The sequence below is a fragment of the Coregonus lavaretus genome (genome assembly GCF_964263955.1).
Source record: "Coregonus lavaretus genome assembly, chromosome: 33".
Taxonomy (NCBI): Eukaryota; Metazoa; Chordata; class Actinopteri; order Salmoniformes; family Salmonidae; genus Coregonus; species Coregonus lavaretus.
In genome coordinates, this window is record NC_140020.1 from 24,979,073 (window position 1) to 24,997,978 (window position 18,906).

An 18,906-nucleotide genomic window follows, 5' to 3' on the forward strand; every position below is an offset into this window, starting at 1 on the left:
GTTAACAAGGCCGAAAGCGGTCTCCCCTTAATCTCTTATTCTCTGAACTATCCAATACCCCTCCAACATGTAATATGCCTCAACCTGGGATACCATGTCCTTTTGACAAGTCCATGTACAGCAGATCATTTGCACTATAACATTGCTTAACACATTGCAGGCTAGCAGGCACTAGTTAAGGCTAGCACAGGCTAGCAAATGCTAACACTGGCTAAAACAGGCTAGCACAAGCTAGTACAGAAACATTCACAGCCTAGCATAAGATAGCTTGCTAACGTAGAGCACAACCAGCCCAGTGGACCTGTCTTGTCTGTCTCCTTCCAGTGACTGCTGCTTTGTGGGTGAAATTAGCACACTGTCACCCATCTGATTTATACTGACGCTATTTCTAGCCGTGACAATTTGTAAAATTGACAAAGGATGTTACAACCCAAGTCGCTCGAGGGCGGCAACACGGTGTTGGCTGGAGCCCCAGGAGGATATTCATTCAACCTTCAACACACACAGACGTGCATGCACACATGTGAACACACAAATAAGCAGGAGGGGAGAACTGTACACATTGAGCACACACACCAACCCATCTGTCCTTGAGAATGGGTGTCATTTTATCTCTCTCTCTCTCTCTCTCTCTCCCTCCCTCTCTCCCTCTCTCCCTCCCTCCCTCCCAGGCTGACACACCTCTTCATGCTCCTTCAATAGGAGGGAAAACATTATGTGTTGGGGTACTGATTGGACACTGTGCAGACTGGTACCAAGGAGAATGTGTTTAAAGAGTTTAAAGTAGGCTTGTGCGGTATCCAGATTGTCATACTTTCATACTGTCCTTGTGCCATATCGGGATATCTGGTAATACCGGCACTGAACACAAGGGGCACTGTTTTCAAACCCCACTTATACGCTGTAATTTTTTTTTATTTTTTTTTATTTCACCTTTATTTAACCAGGTAAGCCAGTTGAGAACAAGTTCTCATTTACAACTGCGACCTGGCCAAGATAAAGCAAAGCAGTGCGATAAAAACAACAACACAGAGATACATATGGGGTAAAACAAAACAAAGTCAAAAATACAACAGAAATCCGAAGATTAGCAATGCTAACAAGTACATGTAAAATCCCATAGAGAATGCTCATTGCAAACATTTTGTACAGTTTCTGACCTAAACTATACAACTAACTAAAAAATGCTACTCACTGTTTGCTGCACGCACAAAACAAATATTAGCCCGCAAGGCTCTTGATCCAGGAGGGGATTCTCTGCTGTTACCAAGTGAATGCTTGATTTTGGAAGAAGCTAACCACTTAGCTAGATAGCTAACTACTTAGCTAGATAGCTAACTAGCTACTAAATCAGCAAACCAAATGCACAACTGCAGAGCATTTAGCACAATTTAGACAGTTAACTTAATAGTTATAAGATATCTAGCTGGTAAACATTTAGTTGTGAATTCCATACTTTAACTAGATCACCTGGCGCATGATGCACAACAGTGAGTCACAAGGCCCCGGTCTCTCGTGATTGTGTGGTTGTAAACAAACACCACGCGACTTGTGATTTGGGACTGGCGTAAGCTTCGTAATGAAAAATAATGTAACTGGTGAAATTATAAACGCAATGTTCTTTTTCTCCTAACGTATTGCGCAAGTTGACTGCAGGTATTTACTTAAAAAGTAGCTACAAATATTCACATTTATTAAAAAACTTAAAAGAAATAGTTTCAACAGTCTTGACGGTATTGGAAAACCATCCCGTGGCTCTTTCCAAATACCACGTTATAGGGTATATATTGTATATAGCCCAAGCCTAGTTTAAAGAAGTGGTCACTAACCGGTCGATCAAGATCTTCAAGGCAATCCTAGTCAATCCCGAAACATTTCTGTAGAAAAGCCAACGATAAAGCCTTGCGCTTCTATTTTTATTTTATTTGTCTTGCGCCATTGGTGGTAGGTGCAGTTGATTCAGCTGCCCTGTGAGCCGGGTAGGTGAAGTGTTCCCATTTTGAACCATTTCATCTGAAGGGACAAACTCCGCCTACCTGGGGGATCTGGAGAGCTAAAATCAAATGTGCATACTGCACTGGCCAATTGGATCACTCAAATCACTGTGCCTGCAGCTTCCACTAACCCACAGGAACATTTGATATGAGCCTAACCAGAGAGAGACTATCATAGATTACAACAAAGAGCTGCTGTTTTTATGTTCATGATTAAGTTTTTATTTAGCACTGTCAACTCTGTTTTTATTCAACACTTTTACTAAACATAAAACACGCTTCTCCCTACTTGAACTCGCGCTACAACCAGCACTGCATCTGCAGTAATGGATGAGTAGCCAAGTATATCGATAGTACCTTTTTTCTATTATTAGCAGCTCGTCGTGTCTATTTTAATATCGAGGAATATTTGACTTTCTCTGGTCACAGGAACAAGATGAATTTGCACTAATAATGCATTGCGACTTGAGTTTCGTCATCAGGTGGAAGACGGTGTCCCCTCCCTCTGGTCAGTCTGCTAAAAGGTAAATGTAGAGGAACAATATTGGCAGGCCAAGCATAGCCAATATGCTGTGATAATGTATTAGGCCTACTGTGCAAACCTCATTGTTATAGAACAGTTTTTTAGCGGTTAAGAGCGTTGGGCCAGTAACCGAAAGGTCGCTAGTTCGAATCCCGAGCCGACTAGGTGAGAAATCTGCCGATGTGCACTTAACCCTAATTGCTCGTGTAAGTCACTCTGAATAATAGCGTCTGCTAAATGAGTAAAATATAAAGTTAATGTTGCATAGGCTTACAAGTCATGCCTAAAAAAAAATCTGAGCGGTAGATTTCAGCTTGCATTTTGACTCTGAAAGTGACTCAGAAAAGGTTGGTGACCACTAGTGTTTAAAGAATCTGTGTTCTATTGACAAAGTGTCTGGGCTGTTTCTGGTGGGCTGTGTGTGGCTCTGCCCTGTGTGTGGAGTGTGCGTTTGTGTATGTGTCTGCGTAAATGGATGTCTGTGTGTGTGTTTGTGTGCGTGTGTGTGTGTGTATGTGTGCGTATGTGTGTGTGCGTCTGCGTGCATCTGCATGAATGGATGTCTGTGTGTGTCTGTCCCAGACACTGTGTGCTGTGGCTCATTGTGGCCAGAATTTGTCTCCAACTGGTCATCCTGATTGAGGTAAGGACACGTGATGTGGCAATGTGGCATAGCATGGCACAGCTCTGCATGGCACAGCATGTAGTGGGGAGTAGAGGGTCAGACACAGGCTCAATCCCTCCCCGTCCGTTTTTTTGCCGACTCCGTGAGCCACCTGGAGTACTCTTTTGACAACTTTGATAAGGGGAAGAAAAATTATTCTGGGGTTGGTCCTTTTCAGACAGACAACTCTCCCAACAAATCACGAGGCAAACATGCCAGAATGTCGCAATTTGAAACCAAAGTTTGCAGGCAAAACCTTTGCAGTGGTTTTAGTGAAGCTAGTTGATGCAAACTAGACACTTGCGAAATGCACTAATTAAAAATAACCTCTTTGATCTCCATCTGGCTACTATTTTGTATTTTATAAGAGCATTGGGCCAGTAACCGAAAGGTCGCTGGTTCGAATCCCTGAGCTGACTAGGTGAAAAATCTGCCCTTGAACAAGACACTTAACCCTAATTGCTCCTGTAAGTCGCTCTGGATAAGAGCGTCTGCTAAATAAGACATTGACGCAGTTCCTCTATGTCAAAAGAGTCCGTAATTGAAACCAGACTGTAGTCACTGTTACCTTGGGTTGGGTTTTCGAGACTAATCCTGGAGTAGGAGTGGTTTACTGATAAAATGTTGAGCTAGACGTAGTGCCTTTTCAGCCCTCTAGTTCATCCTCCAACCAAAGCAAATCAAGTTGCAGACTTCCTAGTGAGTGGTACTCAAATTACCCATGAACCTCTGTGATCCAGGGCTGGATAGATTCTGCAGGAAAGATGGCTGCCAAAAATAGTAGGATGGAAGGAAACGTAAGTAATTATAACTTCATAAAAATGACTAATGTACAAATAATGTAACGAAAAATGCACAGTTAAGAGGAATATGTTAGTTAATGCAGAGACAAATGATTGTGCATATCTTTTTGTCATAAAGTTATTTTACGAAAATCATTATTTAGCAAGTTGTCTGACTAGCTAACATTACCTAGCTAATATACTTAGCTAGCTAGCTAGCTATATGGGCTTTTGACATTTGTATTCATTGCAATTTGTGTTGTTTAATGTTTTAGGGGATCATGAGCAAACCAGCAAACCAGGCTGTCTTGTGAAACCCAGTGGCGGTAAATAATCTATCTAAAGCATTTACTGCAAATGTAATGTCTAATTTTGTACACTTGCCTTGCTGTTCATGAAAAAATATTTCAAAGTCAATCACTTGTCATTGTTCTTTATTGTAGTAATGTTAGTAATTGAAGATATATGCCAATGCAGCTGAAGTAACGTACCTCTTTTCTTGCTTATTGTATAGTGGAAGATAAAAACACCTGTCCTGTATGTCTATGGATGTGTAGCTATAACTGATCTTAGTATAAATATTAGTTCCGAACAGTGGTTTTAATTGTTCTACAATGCTTCCACTGGTTAATCATTATTCCCCAAGAAATTGCAGAAAACGACTGAAGGAAATGCGACTGTTACATGTCAAATTGCTATTATGGAATGAAAGTCCTGTTTCAGTTCCAACTCCACATTGAACCACAGCCAGAGGATGGGTAGTCTACATTAAGAGAAAAGTGTTGTTTTTCTGTTCTCATTTGTTGCTCATATAGTAAGTACATATTTGTTGCATGAGAAATATAATGAAAGCTATTACTACTGCCAGTACAGGCATTGTGAAAAACCCAAGGCTCGTAGTCAATGAATTATGTGTTATCCATTGGCAGCTTCTGATGTGTGCGAGTGATGTAGTGATGTCCCATTCCCTAGGGGTATGTATCTCTCCCTACCACTAGTTGCCTGTCGAGTGCCACTCCCCCCCCCCTGAGGGACACTGGAAACGAGGGGGAGGGACAACTGCCAGTATTGGGACAGAGCAGTCTAAATCAGCTACTGGGATCATATTACACCAGCCATGGACACACACACTCTGGCTAACCAGCCTGGTCCTTAACACTGACACAGAAACGCATGCACACGCACATGCAAGCATGCATCCAGGAACACACACACACACCCCCCCCCCCCCCACCCTCCTCTCCACACACACGCTAATGAGTGGTTGACAGTCTAGTTTGATAGTGCCGTCAGTGCTAGCTCCATCAGTGTATCCCAAGACAGCGTGACGTATGAGACATGACACAGGCTTCCACACATAGGCCTCCATATTACACACTAAAGGACATGACAGACAGACAGGCGGTAGACTGGGCTGGGGGCTACAGCACAGGCCCTATGACATGAATACACTAACACAACGTGCTACTATAACATATAAGAGCAGACCAGGGTTTCCATGGGGCAACACCAGGGTCCATAGTCAAGTGTTTTAGAGAAGGAGTGCTGATCTGGAATCAGCTCCCCCTATCCATTTAATCTTATTCATTATGATCTAAAAGGAAAAACTGTTCCTAGATCAGATGGACATTTCTGTGTGTGTATCATTGTTAAGGACCAGGCTGAGCAGCCAGTGAGAGAGTGTGTGTCTAGGGCGGCAGGTAGCTTAGTGGTTAAGAGAGTTGTGCCAGTAACCGAAAGGTCGCTGGTTCTAATCCCCGAGCCGACTAGGTGAAAAATCTGTCGATGTGCCCTTGAGCAAGGCACTAAACCCTAATTGCTCATGTAAGTCTCTCTGGATAAGAGCGTCTGCAAAATGTAAGTGTGTGTGTGTGTGTGTGTGTGTGTGTGTGTGTGTGTGTGTGTGTGTGTGTGTGTGTGTGTGTGTGTGTGTGTGTGTGTGTGTGTGTGTGTGTGTGTGTCCTAGCCACTGTGCTTCTACATCTGCATTGCTTGCTGTTTGGGGTTTTAGGCTGAGTTTCTGTGTAGCACTTTGTGACATCTGCTGATGTAAAAAGGGCTTTTGATTGTTTGTGTGTGTGTGTGTGTAGTATGGTCCCCTTGTCTGATGTAGAATGTGCTGGAGGTTGAGAGTTGGAAGACTTACAGGGAGGGGTCGTGCACAAGATCTTTGAGGTTGATTCCACTACGGTCCTCTGCCAGGTTCCTAAAACAGCTGTCACTCACTGGATGAAGAGAAAAAGAGAGAGAAAAGAGAGACAAATCATCAGTAAAGTGGGCCAATATGTAGACATTACAAAAGCATCTCCCCAGTCCACACACACACACATGCTAACCCTCTGCAACTGCTGTGCCCCATGACTGTTGAGCAGGTGTGAGCCACATGAGTCATCATTATGGTCAGAGATAGAATGATAGAGAGAGAGAGGGATAAGATAGAATAGGGGGGAGGTGAGGATAAAGGGATTGCTGTGGGGACAGAGGTAAACAGAGAGTGTAGGACAGTGCTCTGGGCTCTGGCAAATACATTGGAGAGTGCTGACATTTGCACAGAGCGAGAGAGAGAGAGAGAGAGCTAGAGAGAAGGAGAGGGAACGGGCACGTGGAACACACACTACCCTGAATTAGAGGGACAATGTTGTGTATGTGTACGTGTGTGTGTGGAAAGGGGGAACTTCCTTTAAGACTGCAGTATTCCTTACACACACGACCTCCCCTCCTCAGTCTTTCTCACCCAGCTACCCCTTGATCTAAAAATAGCTACTCCACTCTCCTACAAGAGGCAGCAACCATTCTGAACCAATCAACATGCTCTGTCAAAGGCATCGGCACCCACCACCCTTTTCTGTATCTATCCGTGTGTGTTTGTGATAGGGGGGAACTCCTGACTAAAGGTAATAAAACACGAGGCAGGTGTGCCCCTCCCTCAAGTGGGATATCTGGGAGAGTGAAAAAAAGGAGATGGAGAGAGAGAAGAGGGGGAGAGAGAGAAGAGGGGGAGAGAGAGGGAGAATGAAATGCAGTGTACGCGAGAAAGAGAGAGTAAGGATGAGAGAGTGTAAGGGAGAAGGAGAGTGAGATGAGCGATGGAGAGCGAGAGACAGAGACAGAGAGCGATAGAGAGTGCGAGAGAGAAGGGAGGGAGGGAGATCTGGCTGCAGTTGAAACAGGCTTCAAAGGAATATTAATGTGATCCTGTGCAGGATCTGGAAGGGAAGGAGGGAAGATGAGGTGGAGGAGGGAAGGAATGCAGATGGTCGCCATGACGCTGTGGATTCCGCTCTGCACCTATTCCCATTCCCAGGTAAGCTTGCAGCTCAGGAGCATGGGAGTGGCTGGCCGTTTAGACTCCTCCCCCCGACACCATCCAGATCCTCACCCTGAGCCTACTGCAAGTCTGCTTCACTGCAGCTAAAAAAAATCTGCATCCACGCCCGGACAAGATCCACCTCTAACCTACAGCTCACAACTTTGGTAGGGGCACTGATCTCAAATCAGTTCATGCTTTTAACCTAAACGCGTTAACGCTAGAACAGGGACAGGCAATACGGATCCTAGATCCCTAGTTACAGTAATGCTGGGCATATACTTCACGACTTGGACGTGCTCACATTTCCCGATTTCCTTGTCCCAAATCTTTCACTCTCTCCATCCTCAACCCCCAGGACGTGGGTGCTCACATTACACCATGATTCCCTAGTTGATCCTGCACTGGAAAAAAAATGCAGACAAGCAAACAGCGAGCTGCTTTATTAGTGTGCACATTATTATGTGCAGAAACATCAAATAAGAGACGGAGGCGCAGAATATGGACCCACAAATGGCTGGACAGATGTAAACAATATGGACTTTCTATTCTACTGAGGGAATTTGAGGTTATATATAACTTTTAAAATTAAAAAGGCTGCATTCTCTCCACAGCTCCACCAATATGTCTTCCATCACCTTGGTCCACATGGTGCGTGTTGTTTTTGCTTTCCTCTTCACCATCAATGGGCAAATTCGATTATGCTGAGCGGTGAGGGAGGAGCACCCTTCTCAAATCAAACAGTAATCTGTGGCGCTCGATCGTGTTGTCAACAAGGTAGCATGGTGCATCGTCCAGAAACATACAACATACAATCTCTTTTCCATCAAATATGTTAGATTTTTCAAACAATTTTTTAAACGTAGAAAAAACGTTTTTATCAAAAGCCTTCACTTTTGCATGTGAAAACACAGAATCCTACTCATTACTCCACATGCTTAATTACATCACTTTTGTTTTGAACCAATTTCGCCATGGTCTTTGAACGGGGCACCTGGCTCAAGCCCGGGAGGCAGCCCGGTTCCAAAACGAATGCAATCAACTTTCACCCAGTGGAAAAAATACCTACCCGGGCGACTGGACCAGATTAATCCAATCCCCTCATTGTTTTGGTTTCACATGCTGAGTGCTCATTGGCTATTGCCAGTAGTCCTTACCCAATCACGTCGTAGCACTGCTCATACTAATTGCAGTTGCACAACCAAAAAAGATCGGGACATCCGACAGGGGTCTGGAGAATGGAACAGCCATCATCGGTGTGTCCTTGACCCGCTCAAACTACGCGAGTTCTGACGTACTGATCCTAGCCCAAGTTCATAAGATTTCACTCCGATCATGAACATTTGTCGGGGATGGCAAAAACATGGCGAATTCGTGGCAAAATCGTGTTGTGTATGCCCGGCATAAGGGCCACTTGGAGAAAGTCATAGCAGTTTTAGACCACCTCTAGCAGGGGCTGCAATGATCCTGTCCATCCCCAGCAGGCAATATTCCCCATGACCCACAGACAGTCCATATCCCAACAAGTCAACGTCTTACACCCATCCACCATCCTCATCCACAATGTAACAGCGCTCACTATTGCCCCTAGTGGCTGGTTTCCACGGCATCTCCCGACGTCCTCAGACATGGATGGACGTGGAATACTGACTTGTATCACGGGTGACCTGGCTGGTCTAGACTCGAGTTTCGGTCAATTCCATTTCATTCCTGTCAGTTGAATTGTACATGGAGTTTCTCCATAGATAAGCATGGCGAGCTGGTCTGTATCTGCCTTTATGTGTCTATCTGCTCATATCACTGTGTCTGTCTGCATCTGTCTATGTCCCTGTGTATGTGTATGTATCATCTTGTATGTGTGAGTGTCTTTGTATGTATGTGTCTATGAGCCTGTGTGTGTGTGTGTGTCTGTGTGTGTGTGTCTGTGTGAGTGTGTCTGTGTGAGTGTGTGTGTCTGTGTGAGTGTGCGTAAGTGTGTATATGTGTGTGTGTCTGCTAGACTAGCTAGAGTGCCTGTATCTCCCCAGGCTAGCAGTAGGAGTGGGAGGAGAGCAGGAGGCCGGTGCTTTCGAAACATTATGCAGGGCGGAGCGGCTCCACTGAGAACATTGAAGTCAGCATCCACATGGGATCCAGGTGTACACTCACTCTGTAAAGGGTTAATACGAGCCCCAACACACATCAGAGAGACTGAGAGATGGACACAGAGTAGGAGAGGTAGAATTGAAAGAGTACGAGATGGAAACGAGAGGGAATGACAAAAAAAGAACAACTAAGAGGAGACTATAATGAGAAAAGAGAAGAGGGGAAGAGATGAAGGGAGGAATGGTGATCGAGGGGGGAGAAAAAGAGAGAAACTGTATATAGAAGAAGAAAGGGTGAGCAAGGAGAGGAGAGGAGAGAAAAGAAAACCATAATAAATAATAAGAGAAGACACCAGGAGAGAGAAGACACCAGGAGAGACTAGAGAAGACACCAGGAGAGACTAGAAAAGACACCAGGAGAGACTAGAAAAGACACCAGGAGAGACTAGAAAAGACACCAGGAGAGACTAGAAAAGACACCAGGAGAGAGCAGACACCAGGAGAGACTAGAGAAGAGACCAGGAGAGACTAGAGAAGAGACCAGGAGAGACTAGAGAAGAGACCAGGAGAGACTAGAGAAGAGACCAGGAGAGACTAGAGAAGAGACCAGGAGAGACTAGAGAAGACACCTGGAGAGACTAGAGAAGACACCAGGAGAGATTAGAGAAGACACCAGGAGAGAGCAGACACCAGGATAGACTATAGAAGACACCAGGAGAGACTATAGAAGACACCAGGAGAGACTAGAGAAGACACCAGGAGAGACTAGAGAAGACACCAGGAGAGAGAAGAACACCAGGAGAGAAAAGACACCAGGAGAGACTAGAGAAGACACCAGGAGAGACTAGAGAAGACCCCAGGAGAGACTAGAGAAGACACTAGGAGAGACTAGAGAAGAGAAAAGGAGAGACTAGAGAAGACACCAGGAGAGACTAGAGAAGACACCAGGAGAGACTAGAGAAGACACCAGGAGAGACTAGAAGACACCAGGAGAGACTAGAGAAGACGCTAGGAGAGACTAGAGAAGACACCAGGAGAGAGAATAAACTAGGAGAGTATATAGAAGAAGAAAGGGTGAGCAAGGAGAGGAGAGGAGAGAAAATAAAACCATAATAAATAATAAGAGAAGACACCAGGAGAGACTAGAGAAGACACCAGGAGAGACTAGAAAAGACACCAGGAGAGACTAGAAAAGACACAAGGAGAGACTAGAAAAGACACCAGGAGAGAGCAGACACCAGGAGAGACTAGAGAAGAGACCAGGAGAGACTAGAGAAGAGACCAGGAGAGACTAGAGAAGAGACCAGGAGAGACTAGAGAAGAGACCAGGAGAGACTAGAGAAGAGACCGGGAGAGACTAGAGAAGAGACCGGGAGAGACTAGAGAAGAGACCAGGAGAGACTAGAGAAGAGACCAGGAGAGACTAGAGAAGAGACCAGGAGAGACTAGAGAAGAGACCAGGAGAGACTAGAGAAGAGACCAGGAGAGACTAGAGAAGAGACCAGGAGAGACTAGAGAAGACACCAGGAGAGAATAGAGAAGACACCTGGAGAGACTAGAGAAGACACCAGGAGAGATTAGAGAAGACACCAGGAGAGAGCAGACACCAGGATAGACTATAGAAGACACCAGGAGAGACTAGAGAAGACACAAGGAGAGACTAGAGAAGACACCAGGAGAGAGAAGACACCAGGAGAGAGAAGACACCAGGAGAGACTAGAGAAGACACCAGGAGAGACTAGAGAAGACCCCAGGAGAGACTAGAGAAGACACTAGGAGAGAGAAGAGAAAAGGAGAGACTAGAGAAGACACCAGGAGAGACTAGAAGACACCAGGAGAGACTAGGGAAGACGCTAGGAGAGACTAGAGAAGACACCAGGAGAGAGAATAAACTAGGAGAGACTAGAGAAGACACCAGGAGAGACTACAGTTGACACCAGGAGAGACTACAGATGACACCAGGAGAGAGTAGACACAAGGAGAGACTAGAGAAGACACCAGGAGAGACTAGAGAAGACGCCAGGAGAGACTAGAGAAGACACCAGGAGAGACTAGAGATGACACCAGGAGAGAGAAGACACCAGGAGAGAGAAGACACCAGGAGTGACTAGAGAAGACAAAAGGAGAGACTAGAGAAGACGCCAGGAGAGACTAGAGAAGTCACAAGGAGAGACTAGAGAAGACACCAGGAGAGACTAGAGAAGACACCAGGAGAGAGAAGACACTAGGAGAGACTAGAGATGACACCAGGATAGACTAGAGATGACACCAGGAGAGACTAAAGAAGACACCAGGAGAGACTAGAGAAGACACCAGGAGAGAGAAGACACCAGGAGAGACTAGAGAAGACGCCAGGAGAGACTAGAGAAGACGCCAGGAGAGACTAGAGAAGACGCCAGGAGAGAGAAGACGCCAGGAGAGACTAGAGAAGACGCCAGGAGAGACTAGAGAAGACGCCAGGAGAGACTAGAGAAGACGCCAGGAGAGACTAGAGAAGACACCAGGAGAGACTAGGAAGACACCAGGAGAGACTAGGAAGACACCAGGAGAGACTAGAGAAGACACCAGGAGAGACTAGAGAAGACACCAGGAGAGAGAAGACACCAGGAGAGAGAAAACACCAGGAGAGACTAGAGAAGACACCAGGAGAGACTAGAGAAGACACCAGGAGAGACTAGAGAAGACACCAGGAGAGACTACAGAAGACACCAGGAGAGAGCAGACACCAGGAGAGACTAGAGAAGACACCAGGGGAGACTAGAGAAGACACCAGGAGAGAGAAGACACCAGGAGAGACTAGAGAAGACACCAGGAGAGACTAGAGAAGACACCAGGAGAGACTAGAGAAGACACCAGGAGAGACTAGAGAAAACACTAGGAGAGAGAAGACGCTAGGAGAGACTAGAGAAGACACCAGGAGAGAGAAGACACCAGGAGAAACTATAGAAGACACCAGGAGAGACTAGAGAAGACACCAGGAGAGACTAAAGAAGACACCAGGAGAGACTACAGATGACACCAGGAGAGAGAAGACACCAGGAGTGACTAGAGAAGACGCCAGGAGAGACTAGAGAAGTCACAAGGAGAGACTAGAGAAGACACCAGGAGAGACTAGAGAAGACACCAGGAGAGAGAAGACACTAGGAGAGACTAGAGATGACACCAGGATAGACTAGAGATGACACCAGGAGAGACTAAAGAAGACACCAGGAGAGAGAAGACACCAGGAGAGACTAGAGAAGACACCAGGAGAGACTAGAGAAGACGCCAGGAGAGACTAGAGAAGACGCCAGGAGAGACTAGAGAAGACACTAGGAGAGAGAAGACGCCAGGAGAGACTAGAGAAGACGCCAGGAGAGACTAGGAAGACACCAGGAGAGACTAGAGAAGACACAAGGAGAGACTAGGAAGACACCAGGAGAGACTAGGAAGACACCAGGAGAGACTAGAGAAGACACCAGGAGAGACTAGAGAAGACACCAGGAGAGAGAAGACACCAGGAGAGAGAAAACACCAGGAGAGACTAGAGAAGACACCAGGAGAGACTAGATAAGACACCAGGAGAGACTAGAGAAGAGACCAGGAGAGAGCAGACACCAGGAGAGACTAGAGAAGACACGAGGGGAGACTAGAGAAGACACCAGGAGAGAGAAGACACCAGGAGAGACTAGAGAAGACACCAGGAGAGACTAGAGAAGACACCAGGAGAGACTAGAGAAGACACCAGGAGAGACTAAAGAAAACACTAGGAGAGAGAAGACGCTAGGAGAGACTAGAGAAGACACCAGGAGAGAGAAGACACCAGGAGAAACTATAGAAGACACCAGGAGAGACTAGAGAAGACACCAGGAGAGACTAGAGAAGACACCAGGAGAGAGAAGACACCAGGAGAGACTAGAGAAGACACTAGGAGAGAGAAGACACCAGGAGAGACTAGAGAAAACACCAGGAGAGACTAGAGAAGACACCAGGAGAGACTAGAGAAGAAACCAGGAGAGAGAAGACGCCAGGAGAGACTAGAGAAGACGCCAGGAGAGACTAGAGAAGACGCCAGGAGAGACTAGAGAAGACACCAGGAGAGACTAGAAAAGACACCAGGAGAGACTAGAAAAGACACCAGGAGAGAGCAGACACCAGGAGATACTAGAGAAGACACCAGGAGAGACTAGAGAAGACACCAGGAGAGACTAGAGAAGACACCAGGAGAGACTAGAGAAGACACCAGGAGAGACTAAAGAAAACACTAGGAGAGAGAAGACGCTAGGAGAGACTAGAGAAGACACCAGGAGAGAGAAGACACCAGGAGAAACTATAGAAGACACCAGGAGAGACTAGGAAGACACCAGGAGAGACTAGAGAAGACACCAGGAGAGAGAAGACACCAGGAGAGACTAGAGAAGACACTAGGAGAGAGAAGACACCAGGAGAGACTAGAGAAAACACCAGGAGAGACTAGAGAAGACACCAGGAGAGACTAGAGAAGAAACCAGGAGAGAGAAGACGCCAGGAGAGACTAGAGAAGACGCCAGGAGAGACTAGAGAAGACGCCAGGAGAGACTAGAGAAGACACCAGGAGAGACTAGAAAAGACACCAGGAGAGACTAGAAAAGACACCAGGAGAGAGCAGACACCAGGAGATACTAGAGAAGACACCAGGAGAGACTAGAGAAGACACCAGGAGAGACTAGAGAAGAGACCAGGAGAGACTAGAGAAGAGACCAGGAGAGACTAGAGAAGAGACCAGGAGAGACTAGAGAAGAGACCAGGAGAGACTAGAGAAGAGACCAGGAGAGACTAGAGAAGACACCAGGAGAGACTAAAGAAAACACTAGGAGAGAGAAGACGCTAGGAGAGACTAGAGAAGACACCAGGAGAGAGAAGACACCAGGAGAAACTATAGAAGACACCAGGAGAGACTAGAGAAGACACCAGGAGAGACTAGAGAAGACACCAGGAGAGAGAAGACACCAGGAGAGACTAGAGAAGACACTAGGAGAGAGAAGACACCAGGAGAGACTAGAGAAAACACCAGGAGAGACTAGAGAAGACACCAGGAGAGACTAGAGAAGAAACCAGGAGAGAGAAGACGCCAGGAGAGACTAGAGAAGACGCCAGGAGAGACTAGAGAAGACGCCAGGAGAGACTAGAGAAGACACCAGGAGAGACTAGAAAAGACACCAGGAGAGACTAGAAAAGACACCAGGAGAGAGCAGACACCAGGAGATACTAGAGAAGACACCAGGAGAGACTAGAGAAGACACCAGGAGAGACTAGAGAAGAGACCAGGAGAGACTAGAGAAGAGACCAGGAGAGACTAGAGAAGAGACCAGGAGAGACTAGAGAAGAGACCAGGAGAGACTAGAGAAGAGACCAGGAGAGACTAGAGAAGAGACCAGGAGAGACTAGAGAAGAGACCAGGAGATACTAAGAAGAGACCAGGAGAGATTAGGGAAGACACCAGAAGAGACTAGAGAAGACACCAGGAGAGACTAGAGAAGACACCTGGAGAGACTAGAGAAGACACCAGGAGAGATTTGAGAAGACACCAGGAGAGAGCAGACACCAGGATAGACTATAGAAGACACCAGGAGAGACTATAGAAGACACCAGGAGAGACTAGAGAAGACACCAGGAGACTAGAGAAGACACCAGGAGAGAGAAGACACCAGGAGAGACAAGACACCAGGAGAGACTAGAGAAGACACCAGGAGAGACTAGAGAAGACCCCAGGAGAGACTAGAGAAGACACTAGGAGAGACTAGAGAAGAGAAAAGGAGAGACTAGAGAAGATACCAGGAGAGACTAGAAGACACCAGGAGAGACTAGAGAAGACGCTAGGAGAGACTAGAGAAGACACCAGGAGAGAGAAGACACCAGGAGAGACTAGAGAAGAGACCAGGAGAGTGCAGACACCAGGAGAGACTAGAGAAGACACCAGGAGAGACTAGAGAAGACACCAGGAGAGAGAAGACACCAGGAGAGACTAGAGAAGACACCAGGAGAGACTAGAGAAAACACTAGGAGAGAGAAGACGCTAGGAGAGACTAGAGAAGACACCAGGAGAGAGAAGACACCAGGAGAAACTATAGAAGACACCAGGAGAGACTAGAGAAGACACCAGGAGAGACTAGAGAAGACACCAGGAGAGACTACAGATGACACCAGGAAAGAGTAGACACCAGGAAAGGGAAGACACCAGAAGAGACTAGAGATGACACCAGGAGAGACTAGAGAAGACACCAGGAGAGACTAGAGAAGACACCAGGAGAGATTAGAGAAGACACCAGGAGAGAGAAGACACGAGGAGAGACTAGAAAAGACGTTAGGAGAGACTAGAAAAGACGTTAGGAGAGAAGAGACCAGGAGAGACTAGAGAAGACACCAGGAGAGACTAGAGAAGACACCAGGAGAGAGAAGACACCAGGAGAGAGAAGACACCAGGAGAGAGAAGACACCAGGAGAGAGAGAAGGCGCCAGGATAGACTAGAGAAGGCGCCAGGAGAGACTAGAGAAGACGCTAGGAGAGACTAGAGAAGAGACCAGGAGAGTGCAGACACCAGGAGAGACTAGAGAAGACACCAGGAGAGACTAGAGAAGACACCAGGAGAGACTAGAGAAGACACCAGGAGAGACTAGAGAAAACACTAGGAGAGAGAAGACGCTAGGAGAGACTAGAGAAGACACCAGGAGAGAGAAGACACCAGGAGAAACTATAGAAGACACCAGGAGAGACTAGAGAAGACACCAGGAGAGACTAGAGAAGACACCAGGAGAGACTACAGAAGACACCAGGAGAGATTAGAGAAGACCTCAGGAGAGACTAGAGAAGACACCAGGAGAGACTAGAGAAGACACCAGGACAGACTAGAGTTGACACCAGGAGAGACTAGAGATGACACCAGGAGAGACTAGAGAAGACACCAGGAGAGACTAGAGAAGACACCAGGAGAGAGAAGACACCAGGAGAGACTAGAGAAGACACCAGGAGAGACTAGAGAACACTCTAGGAGAGACTAGAAAGACACTAGGAGAGACTAGAGAAGAGACCAGGAGAGACTAGAGAAGAGACCAGGAGAGACTAGAGAAGACCCCAGGAGAAACTAGAGAAGACACCAGGAGAGACTAGAGAAGACACCAGGAGAGACTAGAGAAGACACCAGGAGAGACTAGAGAAGACACCAGGAGAGACTAGAGAAGACGCTAGGAGAGACTAGAGAAGACATCAGGAGAGAGAAGACACCAGGAGAGACTAGAAAAGACACCAGGAGAGATTAGAAAAGACACCAGGAGAGATTAGAGAAGACACCAGGAGAGACTAGAGAAGACACCAGGAGAGACTAGAGAAGACACCAGGAGAGACTAGAGAAGACAGCGACCCAAGGCTATATGTGTGATAGGTGGCTGGTGTGTCTTGTGTTGCTGGTGTGGCTGGTGTGTGTGTGGTGTATGGGCCCAGTTAACAGGAAGGATTCATGGCGTGCTAGGATGTCCCAGCCAGTCAATCATTTCCAGGGCATAAAGCAGTCAGCTCTCATTATCTCCCAGGGATCCCACACTAAGTATAGAGCGTCTGCTAAATGACTAAAATGTAAATGTAAATGTAATGGGGCTTCCCCTATAACACCAAGAAACTTTCATACACACACGTGCGAGAACACACACACACACAGGCAAGAACACATACGCACGCTCACATGCGCAAGAACAGAAACACATGCGAGAACACCCTGGCTCATACGCACACACACACTCTCTCTTAGAAAAAAACGGGTTGTAAAAGGGTTCTTCGGCTGTCCCCATACGATCACCCTTTTTGGTTCCAGGTATAACCCTTTTGAGTTCCATGTTGAACCCTCTGTTGAAAGGGTTCTAACTGGAACCAAAAGGGTTCTACCTTGAACCAAAAAGGATTCTTCAAAGGGTTCTATTTTTTTTTTAAGAGTGCACACACACACACACACACACACACACACACGCACTGCTCTAAATCACAACTTCAGCCACCACCCCCGGCCCAGACCTTGCTCACTGTAGCTACTGCTGATATGTGCTCCACTCTGAATAGGTCAGTCATTACTATTCTATTTTACTTGGCTGTTTTTGCTGTTCTTGATACCTTTTTGCATAGTTACTTACATGTTTCTCAATGGGTGTCACAACGGGTAACAGTAAATTGAGTCCGTTTTTATTTTTCTCAAATTTAAGATGTAGTTGGATAAATGGATTACAGCTTTTTCATCCAGACTAATTACTCATGTTCAAGTGTGAAATGCCTATGGAATCTACATCAACATCAACATACTGTATGTGCAAACATATTGGTAAAATAATACAAATAGACATATCAAACATATTTCCCTCCTATGATAAAATAATACCACAGCTAAAACCTACTGTTGGCATCTCCATTGTCTTCTGTGTTCATCTGTTTCAGTGCCAATACCCTTCCAGTGGTGGAACACACCAACATGATGGTACCAACCACTGGATTCAAATGACATCTGCAGGTGGGAGGGATGGATGGACAATCAGCCTCCTCAGAAATGACATCACCTCCCTTCCTCCCTCCGTCCGTCTTATTGGCCCTCCCTCCGTCTTATTGGCTTGTTCCATGTCAAATGGAACCACTGGAGCCGGGGGCCTGGGATTAAATGGGTTTAATGATGAATCGAGGTGTGGATCCGCCCCCACTTTGTCGAGGGGTGGGAATTACATTTTACTAGGGGCATTAAATGTTTCACAACTCCCTCCTAGGGTAGAACAGGGAGGCAACTCCCTCCTAGGGTAGAACAGGGAGGCAACTCCCTCCTAGGGTAGAACAGGGAGGCAACTCCCTCCTAGGGTAGAACAGGGAGGCAACTCCCTCCTAGGGTAGAACAGGGAGGCAGTGGTGCAACAAATATCAGCAGCAGCGTCTTATAATTCTGTGGCGGGGTAAATTTCCAAATTAATAACGGCTTCACGGTGCTGGGTAAAATATAGTAACAGCAATAATGGCAGATAACGTAATCTAATATAAGCCTAGCGTATCTTAGCAACCTTGTTAATTTTGAGTGGAGCAGTGGGGTAAGCAGCGGGAGAACAGCATCCATCATGAAAGACACACCCAGCAGTTACGTACACACACGCACACACACGCACGCACACGCACACACCCACACACTGAAATGCGAATGCACGCACAGACACACCCACACGCAATCACTTACTGACACTCACAGATCATACTAAGACAAACATCACACACGTACACACACTCACACCCAATCTCAATTACTGTTATGCAAGCGGATGCACACACACACACACACACAGATCCCAGGGCTTACTATAAGCAGCTGGGAGAATAGAGGGGGTGTAGAGTGGAACAATGGGATCCTAATCGGCAGGGCTGCATTTCAAAGCCTCTCCTGTCTCTACACTCTCCACAACACTGTTTCCAGATAAGATTGGAAAACGCTATTTATATCCAACTACAAGGGGAGCCAACCAATGGCTTGATTCTGGTTTATTTGAAGTACTATCTAAATTTGGGTGGGGTGTTACGTAAGG

At 46.4% G+C, this 18,906-nt stretch overlaps 1 protein-coding gene across 5 annotated transcripts in view; it reads right to left on the minus strand.

Moving 5' to 3' along the window:
* LOC311108288 (gephyrin-like) overlaps positions 1-18,906 on the minus strand; it is a gene marked incomplete at its 5' end in the record, with an annotated part of 91,533 nt that overhangs the window by 52,308 nt on the left and 20,319 nt on the right. For all 5 annotated transcript variants that reach the window (XM_084150916.1, XM_084150914.1, XM_084150913.1 and 2 more), the window contains one exon: positions 6,110-6,188. In XM_084150916.1, coding sequence (XP_084007042.1) covers positions 6,110-6,188 — 79 coding nt within the window. The remainder of the gene's footprint in view (positions 1-6,109; positions 6,189-18,906) is intronic.